Source organism: Carya illinoinensis, chromosome 14, assembly GCF_018687715.1.
Source record: "Carya illinoinensis cultivar Pawnee chromosome 14, C.illinoinensisPawnee_v1, whole genome shotgun sequence".
NCBI lineage: Eukaryota > Viridiplantae > Streptophyta > Magnoliopsida > Fagales > Juglandaceae > Carya > Carya illinoinensis.
The window spans coordinates 2,984,002-2,994,832 of NC_056765.1; the positions used below are offsets into that span (position 1 = coordinate 2,984,002).

At 37.8% G+C, this 10,831-nt stretch overlaps 1 protein-coding gene across 1 annotated transcript; it reads right to left on the reverse strand.

The window, feature by feature from the left end:
• Window positions 1–7,374: 7,374 nt before the first annotated feature.
• On the reverse strand, window positions 7,375–10,391 carry LOC122293276. The gene is made up of 4 exons (XM_043101799.1): window positions 10,059–10,391; window positions 9,436–9,583; window positions 8,842–8,935; window positions 7,375–7,856 (listed from the first exon to the last, which is right to left on the reverse strand). The coding sequence occupies exons 1-4, from the start codon at window positions 10,355–10,357 to the stop codon at window positions 7,591–7,593; spliced, it is 807 nt and encodes a 268-aa protein (XP_042957733.1). The 5' UTR covers window positions 10,358–10,391; the 3' UTR covers window positions 7,375–7,590.
• Window positions 10,392–10,831: the final 440 nt, after the last annotated feature.

The window sequence follows — 10,831 nt, forward strand, 5'->3', positions numbered from 1 at the left end:
ACGTCGTATCGTACGACCCATTCGGTCCTGTGATGAGGGCTGAGACGCGGAAGCTGAGAAATTCATAAAGCGAGCGAGCCAAGTGTCAGATTGTGGGCCTGGAGCCCAAGTTTCGGCTAAAACAATCGATTCACTTTAATTGAGGAAATCTCGGCCCTTCATTTTTGGGCTATTCTTTAATCCAACGACAACCCTTTTGGATCACACCTAATTCTTATTATTATAAAGTATCCACATCTGGATTCTCGTATCATCAAATTTCTTAAATTTTAATAAAAAAAATTTTAACTTTTTGACAAAAACTTTTCTGAAAATATATCTAATGTGTTGTATGAAATCATGCCAATTTATAAGCCTATTTTTATAAATATTTTTATAACTAAAACATTTCTCTAAAACACATTATATGGACTCTACAACATTTAATATCTATGTACAAGATTTTTGGATAGTGTAGTTGCACATAAACATTAATTTGTTTAAGAACAATTCCCAATATCTGGGAAATAAATGACATTGATCGTTGCGGAAAAACTTCCGTGATAGCCAGCTCTCTACTCCCAGATGAGTTTCATCTTTCTTAACTTCTTTTACATACTAAATCAATCCCACACTTGTCTCTTTTTCTCTTCTCTTTTTCTCTTCCTTTTAATACTAGTGCAATGGATATGGATAATCTGATCAACCAAACGGAAGCACTTTCATGGGATGATTTATGCTTTTCTCCAGAACACGAACCTGCAAATGAGAAAGAAGACTTGTTACTCATTGGAAGAATCGTTGCCACTCGACCTCTAAACAAGACTGCACTTCATGCTGCTTTTAGAGCAACTTGGTACTTTGTCAGTAAGTTTCATATAGAAGATCTAGATGTCAACTTATTTCTATTTACGTTCCAAAGAGCAAGTGATATCCAAAGGATCATGAATCAAACTCCATGGAATTTCAAAGGACATCTTCTAATTCTGAAAAATTGCCCAGTAGGTTCGTCATGGAAAGATATCAGTCTCAGCAACTCTCCTTTCTATGTTCAAATACATGGTCTAATCAGAAAACACATGACAGAAAAGTTGGCCTCAAAAATAGGAAGGGCTCTTGGCAACTATCTTGGTGTGGATGAGGATCCTTTATTTGGTTTGGACAGTAAGAAATTTATCCGAATCAAGGTGGAAATGGATATTAGCAAGCCTCTGAAACAAGGAATATGGGAACCTAGAGAGTCAAGTGTATCATGGGTTTCGTTTAAATATGAACTACTCTCTGATTTCTGCTACGCTTGTGGTAGAATCGGTCACTCACACATTTTCTGCACCTTTCTAAGTGTTATCCCAGATCAACTACCTTTCGGTCCATGGCTGCGTGCAGACTCACTAATGTTCAAACAAGTTAATTCTCAAAGCAGTCATTCCGTCTTTTCTAAACTAGCTTTGGTCAAATTCATAGAGGAAGGTTTTGACAACTCAATACATCCAATAGAGTCTGAAGGAAATTTATTTGGAGAAACTCTGATATCTGATCATATTTCAACATTTAGAGGAACAAGTGCTTCGACTGTAAATGACAAAGGAAAAGGAATTGCCATCCCTCAAGAAGATCTTTTCCCGGATACAGAAAGCAATCACTCAACAGATGGACGGGAATCCCTTTGGCTTACAACCCAAGAGGGAAACCCCATCACAAATGAAGCAATGAACAAAAAGCCACAACCCATAAAGGTTAGGTTCCCTCAAGAACTTATCTCAAATTTTATTCCGTATGAGAATATTTTTAATACTTATGTGAAAGAAAAAGCTAAAAAAGAAAAGATTGAAAATCATTTATCATACCGGATCGGACATGGGAAGCAACTCGAACAGATGAAACTCAAAACTTTCCTGTCGACCAACACTTCAGCCATGCAAGGTGGTGCATTAGGGAAGGGAAAATTGGTTGATCCAATGGAGGAGATGAACTCTTTTACTATAGAATACAGTAACAAATCAGTCTTTAATGCTACCCCAACAACCGGAGAAAGGCAACTTTATGAGCACAATAAATTCTTTCCACCAAATCTCTTACACCCGGTCGGCATCACCCCTCTTCAACCAGAAAATCTGGCAATTCACAGCAAAAGTCAGTCCCTCTCACAGTTTTCCTCACAGCTGGCCATAGAAACAAGTACTTGGACATGGCCATCAGGTGTGGAAGTAAAACACAACATCCCATACTCGGTTTTGAAGCCAGAAACATGGCCATCACGCTGGACCCAGCTGCAGGATGCACAGGCCGAATATTCGGCTATTAACTCCACCCTTTTTACTTCAAGCATGGCCCCACCAAAAGAGTCAAACACGGAAGTTTTTATTCCAACCAAATCAGCCATAGAACCGGACAGCACAAAAGGAAGGGTTTTGGAGTTGGGTCAACCGAAAATCAACCAGTCAAGGAATGAGAAATAGAAATTGGGCCCACCTTTTAATGCGCACAACCCTTTGCAGCAAAAGCCAAAATCCAAACACTACACTCCCCCAGTCAAATATCAGCCTATCCTTCTAAATCAGGAAAGCCAACGACCAACCCAAACAAAAGGTTTACCCCAAAAAAATGTTGTGGGGTCGGCAAAGAGTTCAGTTACTTTAACCACGCCATCAGAAACTGAATCTTCCTCAAAAAGGCCACCCCCAGAGGCTGAAGAAATACATCTCCCGAAACTTAAAGTACAAAAAATTACGGAGATAGAGGGCAAGATTTCTGATAATAGAAATGAAGAAAAGGAGGCAGCACTCATGCTTTTGTCAATCAATAAAAAATTCAGAGGTAAAGAGAGCAAGGTTAAAGGAACAACAAGAACACAGCCTTATGGCAGGGCTACACAGAGGGCATCTTCAACTGGTGATATCAAAAAAGCTGATGAGGTGGGCTCAACCATGCCTCCAAATTTTCCATGAGAGCACTGATATGGAATTGCAGGGATCTCACCCGCCCAAATGCAATCAGAAATATTAGGGCCTATATAGCTAAATATAGTCCGGATATTATGTTTTTGTCGGAAACCATGGTGTCTAGTAAAAACACCTCTACTATTGTAAATAGGCTAGGTTTCCAGTATTTTGTAAACTTCCCTGCCTCTGGGAAAAATGGAGGTCTTTTGTTACTATGGCGACCTGGAGTAGACATCGAACCAGTTCATGTTAATGAAAATGCCATCTCTGTTTTGGTTTATTCTGATCCTTCAAATCATCCATAGTTGGCTACTTTTGTTTATGCACCTGCTCAATGGAAATATAAAGCAAATTTTTGGACACATTTGGAAACAACTCATCAATCATATCCAGGTCCTTGGCTTTGTATTGGAGATTTCAATGATTTATTAAGCCAAACGGATAAAGTGGGTGGAAGGCCAGTTACTTCCTCTTCTACGGGGGGATTAAAAAATCTAATGGATTCTCAAGGCTTAATTGATATAGGTTTTTCAGGACCAACCTTTACATGGACTAATAAACGACATGGGAAAGCATTGATTCGAGAGAGGTTAGATCGTGGAATTGCAAATGTCACTTGGAGTACGCTATTTCCGGATGCCTCTATTCAACACCTAATTTCCTCAACTTCATATCATAAGCCTCTTCTACTCAATACAACAAAAACAAGGAAGAATGCCTCCCCCTTTAAATTTGAAGAATTTTGGACCCGAGAGCCACTAAGCAATGTCATAATCCAAGATGCATGGAACATTCCTTGTAATGGCAATCCCGCTTTTATCTTATGCAGCAAGATCAAGGAAACAAAAAAAGCACTCAAACTCTGGAATAAAGACCACTTTGGGAGAATACAGACAAATATTCAACAAATAGAGTCAGAGCTTAGTCAGTTGCAAGATACCCCTCCCAATCCAAGGAGCATATATAGAGAGAATTTTCTTCTATATAATTTACAAGAACAACAAAAGTATGAAGAAATTTTCTGGAGGCAGAAATCGAGAATAAATTGGCTCACCACGACAGATCTGAACACAAAGTATTATCATTTGTCAACCACTATACGCCGAAAAAGAAATGTGATAGACTCAGTAAAGCTAAGCCCTGGCAATTGGACAATGGATCAGGAGATTATAGAATCAACCTTCATAGATCATTTCAAATCCATATATACCTCCTCTGAACCAAATTTCCCAGCCAATCTAGAGAACCTCTTTGAAAATCACATCTCAAGGGTTGAAAATGACTCTCTCATTGCATTACCCATGGAATCAGAAATATATGGTGTTCTAAAGCAAATTCTAAATCACAAAGCCCCTGGCCCAGACGGAATGACAGCCCTTTTCTATAAACATTATTGGCACATCATAAAGAAGGAGGTGATTGCAGCAGTGCAAAATTTCTTTAGAAGTGGGAAACTCTTGAAACAGATGAACCATACACACATAGCTCTCATCCCAAAAATATCAAATCCAAGTTCCCCTCATCATTACCGTCCAATCAGCCTGACAAATGTTATTTACAAAATAATCACAAAGATTCTGGCAAACAGGTTAAAGAGAACTCTCCCAAGCATAATCTCTCCATTCCAAACAGCTTTTGTGCCAGGCAGAAATATCAGAGAAAATTCCATCATTGCTTATGAGATGTTCCATCATCTAAAGAAACACAAAGGAAAGAAGGGTCAGATTGCTCTCAAGATAGATATGGAAAAAACCTTTGATTTTATTGAATGGAGTTTCCTTTTCACCGTTCTGAAAGTCCTAGGCTTTAGCTCAACTTGGATTAATCTCATAAAGGAGTGTATCACAACTGCCTCGTTCTCTATACTCATCAATGGATCCCCAACAGGGCTTTTCACATCACACAGAGGAATCCGTCAAGGTGATCCAATCTCGCATTTTCTTTTCATATTGTGTACGGAGGTACTCTCAAGGCTATTGGCAAGATCAGAAAACATCAGACACTTGGAAGGTATAAAAATTAGTAGAGAAGGTCTTTCTATCTCTCACCTTCTTTATGCAGATGATCTAATTATTTTTGGCAAGGCGAAAGAAAAATCACTAAAGGCCATTCAAAATGCCTTAGGAAAATATCAAGACTGGTCAGGCCAACGCATCAACCAGAATAAATCCTCAATTTTTATCACACAAAACGCAAGTCTGGCAGCAAGGAGGAAAATCTTGGAAACTTTGCCATACAAAGAATCGCCATCAAAAATGCGATATCTGGGGATCCAAACTACTTTTAGTCGTTCAAAAAGAGATGACTACAAAGAGATGCTGGGAATAATTAACAAGAGATTAGAAGGCTGGAATTCAAAACTCCTATCTCAAGCAGGCAAATCAATGCTAATAAGAACAATAGCAAGTACTATGCCCACCTATCAAATGTCAACGCACATGATCCCGAAGTCAATCTGCAAGTCTATGAATAAAAGTTTCAAAGACTTCTGGTGGGGGAAAACAAAAGTTCAACAACACAAGCTCTGCCTCAAATCATGGAAATCAATCTGCCAATCAAAAAGTGAAGGCGGTTTGGGTCTACGACAAATGGAAAATGTAAACGCAGCTTTATTAGCAAAGACAGGATGGGAAATGAGTCAACCAAATGTGGGCATCTGGCACAACCTTCTATCAAAGAAATATTTAAAATCAAATGCCTTTGCAACTGCTCTTGCAAAAAATACAGATTCAAGTCTCTGGAAAGGAATTCTGAAAACGAGGCCCTTGCTGGAAAAAGGTACGTGTTTCAAAATCACAAATGGTTCTTCGGTGAGAGTTTGGCTAGATCCTTGGATTCCAACTCTGGAAAATTTTAAACCACAACCTCTAGAACCTCAAATAGAGTTTACCTCTAGCCTCAAGGTTTTAGATCTCATACACAGACCACAAAACTCCTGGGATATTCAAAAACTACACTCTCTTTTCCAACAAAGCAGTGTTTCAGAAATCCTCAAAATCATTATTCCCATCTCAACACATAGACTGGATAGTCTCTTTTGGGCCAAAACACAAGATGGAAAATTCTCTGTTAAATCAGCCCACCATATTATTTCCAATATGACAAACACAAACCCAATAGCCATCCCAAATTTCTGTTGGAAAAAGATATGGAATTTCAGAATTCATGATCGCCACAAATTACTTTTATGGAAAATCGTTTGGGACATTCTTCCAACTAGAGAAAGATTAAAGAGATTTATCTCCAACATTCCTTCCATAAATTGCCCATTATGCGATGGGCAAGAAGAAACACTCTTACATCTTTTTATAGAATGCCCAATCTCAAGAATCCTGTGGAGCCAGAGTAGGTGGCCTTTAAATCTCTCATCCTTGACTATAAACTCTATGAGTGATTGGTTCCCTTTCATACTAAACCCAAAACAGAAGCTGGGTCTCAACTCACAAGATGAACAACCATTCAGACTTTTTGCCATATTAATCATGGATTACATCTGGAGGCTTCGAAATGATATAGTCCATAATGATACAATGTTATCTCCTCAACAAGCATCAAAACAGCTTAATCTTTCATATCAAGAACATCTTCATGCTTGGGCTGAAAAGAAACATGCAAAGGTAGACAAACCATGGCAAAAACCGCTCCCAAATCAAATCAGTATCTCCTTTGATGCAGCTATCAGAAATGATTTCTCTGTAGCCTCAGCAGTAAGTAGGAACGAAAAAGGGGAGCTTTTTGAAATATGGACTGAGAACAATCCAACCACAACTCCGGTAATTGCAGAAGCTCTCGCAGCAAATCTGGCTCTCAAAATGGCGAAACATCTTGCTCATTCATCCTTTACCTTAGAAGGAGACTCACAATTAGTTGTTTCTTCCATCAATGGAGAAGATGCAGTTTGGCAAATCGCTCCGATCACAGAAGATATAGCCATCTTTTTAAGATCTCAACAGGATTGGATCTTCAAAAAAATCGATAGATCACAAAATCGATTTGCGCACTCAGTGGCGCAATGGGCCGCTACAAACTCTAAGTTTGGTAGCATTCCTTTTTCTAGCATCCCAAATAGTATTTTGTATATTGATAGTGGCAAGGACCCTCCTTAGACTTGTTGTAATTTCTTTCCTATTTATATATATGCAAGCTTGATTAAAAAAAAAAAAAAAACATTAATTTGTTCTTTTGCTTATCTAGGCATAAGAGCTTTGCTTTAATATTTATATCAATGGTGAAAAATGTCAAAATAACGACACCGAGGTGACAAACATCAGCTATTTGCTGATCTTATCGAAATGAATCAGGCTCTTCGCCCCCATGGACGAGTACCTCGTTTCATGCGAGGGGAAGAATGATCCTGGCTGCCCTTCAGAAGCAGGGTTTGTAATCTGAGGTGTACATAGAAATGTTTTCAATTGCAGGCATACCGCAGGACAGATGAAGCAATCATAGAAGATTTAGTTGGGCATACCCATAATGATGTGGGTTTCTCTTCAAGACTTATGAAACAGATGTAGGTCTTCAAGACATTATTAGACAAACAACAACAAGGTTTTCCAATTCACGTACCATACATAAAAGGAGGAAAATTAATTACTTTTTTGGTAGTTCTTTTATGTTGATCTAATGTAATGTAGATTAATCCCACATTCTTTCTCTGATGTTTTGCTGATCAAGCATTCTGGGCTCGAGCCACAATCACAATCAAGAGGATCACAACAGAGAGAAGGAATGACGATCTAATTTTTTCCTCCATCTGCTTATTGTTACCACTTGTGGGTTGAATCCTTCCAGGAAGTTGAAACAGCTCATCCACTAGTGACACAAGCTTCTCAATGAGCTCCATAACTATTGCTTTTGTGGCATCCAAAATCCACCTCTGCAAGGTTGTAGCCAAGTCTGGTTCTTCATTAACGCCCCGAGGCCTTTCATGATTAACTACAGGGGAAAAACGTGAGCAAATTAGTAGTAGAAACAAGAAAGCAAGTGTTGGAATATACACGAATTGTAGTAATATGATTGATTGAGAGGTCAGGGTCTAACATCAGATAGTAGTGAGAGTAGTATTTGATTAATCTAAAATCGCTCGATTTTAACCCATTGTGGCACACTTTTGGATTAAAGTGGTATCCTGAAATTTGTGTAGAGGGTTTCCACGGTGTTAACTCTCAAGTCTCACAACCCAAACAAGAAAGGAATTGCGAAGGTTTAAATACTATCTGGATCACATCTAGCCAAAATCAGGTCTTAAAACAATTTTCCATCATCTTCATGCATATTGATGATGTTCGATACTTCAGGGCAGTAGATACAGAATACAAATTTTAGATTAACCTCCAATTTCTGTACTCTAAGAAGCACTTATTGCGAGTAACAATCTTATCCTTTCTTTTACAAATATTAGGGAGTATCTTTTTGGCAATCATCAACTTCTCTGCTTCAGTCACAAATGTAGTCCAAGAATGAGGGAAAAAAACGATTTCTTCAGTCTATTTTCTTTTATAAAAGACACAATATCAAGCAACACAAACCACTGAGTCAACCAAAAGAAGACGCAAAATATCACAATTAAAATCTAGGACCCAATGCTGCGAGTTTTGTTCAGGTCTAACGGGGTGCTCCTTCATATATTCTCATGACAACCTAAGGTTGAAAATTAATTTCAAACAACTCAAATTAATCGCAACAAGGGCACCACCATTTAGCTGTTTTGTATTGTCCAATGACGACAGCAGTGTTTGTACCCATAGTTCTATTGCACTTGAGATTTTGCATGTTGTTATGCTGCACATCTACTTTAAAGTTGTATACTTTACTGACATAATTGATCACACCACCAACAATAGATAATACCCAAAAGAAAAGAAACTATATTGAAAAAGTCTATCAACCAAACCAAATATGTGAAGAGCAGAGTACAAACCTGTGTAGTGTGATTCTCGAAGTTTTTGAACCTCCTCATTCTTCATAATCGCATCCCATACAGATTTATCGGATGCTAGTGAAACCACTAGTCCCTACAACAAATTTAGATCCCTTGAAGAAACATAAATTAACAAAAACATGCCTGCTGCTGTCCAGACAAAATAAAAATGCAAACTGAATAGTATCACTTCGAAGTATTAGAAAATCACATCTCTTGATTAATAGATAGTTATCTAAATTCCATAGGAATAACATCTATGGAGACGAAAAATACGCTCCTTACAGTCAAAACAATGTGGGATATCTACAGATAAAAGGAAAAAGATCCTAACAAGTTAGACCCCATGAAAAAATTAACATCATCACATGAACACAACCAAGGTTTTGTTGTAGGACTTTCACAAGGTTCAATCACTTGCAAAGGACTTATCTTTGAGGCAATCATTTTCTGCTTACTCCCTCCCTTGCTTATGCATCAATCATGTTAGTATTACTTTTGGTAAGAAATATATCAATATCAGAGATTATCCAAAGGAGGATTGAATTCCCTATTCTAAAGAATGCCACTTTAATGCCAAAACCAAGAAGGTACCTTGACAGAAGGATCTATTTGCAGTAAGCGAAAAGCATTAGCAACTCTTCTGTATCCATGAGATAGCAACAGTCTCGCATCAAAACAATCCGTCTTCTTCTGAAGCCATTTCAACTGGTATCCAGATGAGGAGTTCCCAAGCATAAAACTGGTTGCAATAGCAATCTGATTAGAAAACCAATTGTCCATACAAACACCTCGAAATTGATTAACAACTTGCCTCCGAGTCCAAGACGAGTTAAACTTGAGAAAAAGAAGTTTGTGCTAGAACGCAGATGATCTCATCGACTACTGCATTCCTTCACAGTAACACCAAGGATGCCAATATTTCCATCACAAAATTCAACATGCATCATATGTTTTACGGAATTTTGACAAGGACTTTAAAATAATCTTCAAAAAGCAGAAAAAAGAGACATGTTTCGTGAAAAAAAGAAAAAAGAAGAAACAGTAGAAAATAGAGATGGGATAAGGAAATAGTTGGATTTTCTTGAAATTGTCGTTAGATGCATCCCGGCACCTTTTCCGAAGAGCATCAACATGCATCAATCTTAACAAAGAAAATCTGAAAAGCAAAAACGTACGTATCGCAATAGTAGCAGAAATGTAACACTGTTACTCACTTCCGAAGAGCATCAACGGCATTTTCAACCTCCGATTGCGATGGAACATGTGCAAAAACACGATTACAGAGAGACCCAATCACTCCTTTTTCTTCTCCCCCATCTACAGCCTGTAGCCGCCCAGAATTTCCACCATGGCAGGAGCAGCTGGAAGCAGAACAAGATGTTCTAAGCGACCCAGTATATGTCGCTGAAACTGGAAGGATTAAATTGGAGGAAGGAGGTAGAGGAGGAACGTTAGAGGAAGAAGCTTTGAATTGAATGGTGGGGAGGTCGACATGCATGGCTCCTCCTCCCATATCTTTCCCACTTTACTGAGTACAACATCGCTTCACTTCCAAAGTTCCAAGTTATATCCTAGATTTTTTTAATTAAATTATTTAATTATAAATTTATGAAAACTTAAAAAAGAAGTCATGAAAAGAAATCCAAATTTTAACTACAATTATCATATAAAAAAATATTTACAAGTCGACCACCTCCTTAAAATATGGGATCGTTCGTGCTTGTTAGTGACGCTGAAGATGATTTTTTCTTTTTATTTTTTCTCATCCAAATTCGATAATTAAAATTTATAAATTATTAAATTGTTTCTTCCTTTCTTTCTTTTTTTTTCAACAATTGTTTCTTCCTTTCCAGCACGAAAAAGTTCATTCCGGCACCTTTTCCGTGCAATTAATAATATGACATGCTGGCTTAAAAAAAATTGAAAAAAAATCGTGAGAAATGATGTCTAGTAAAAATAAATTTATAATTTAATTTTTACTTAATTT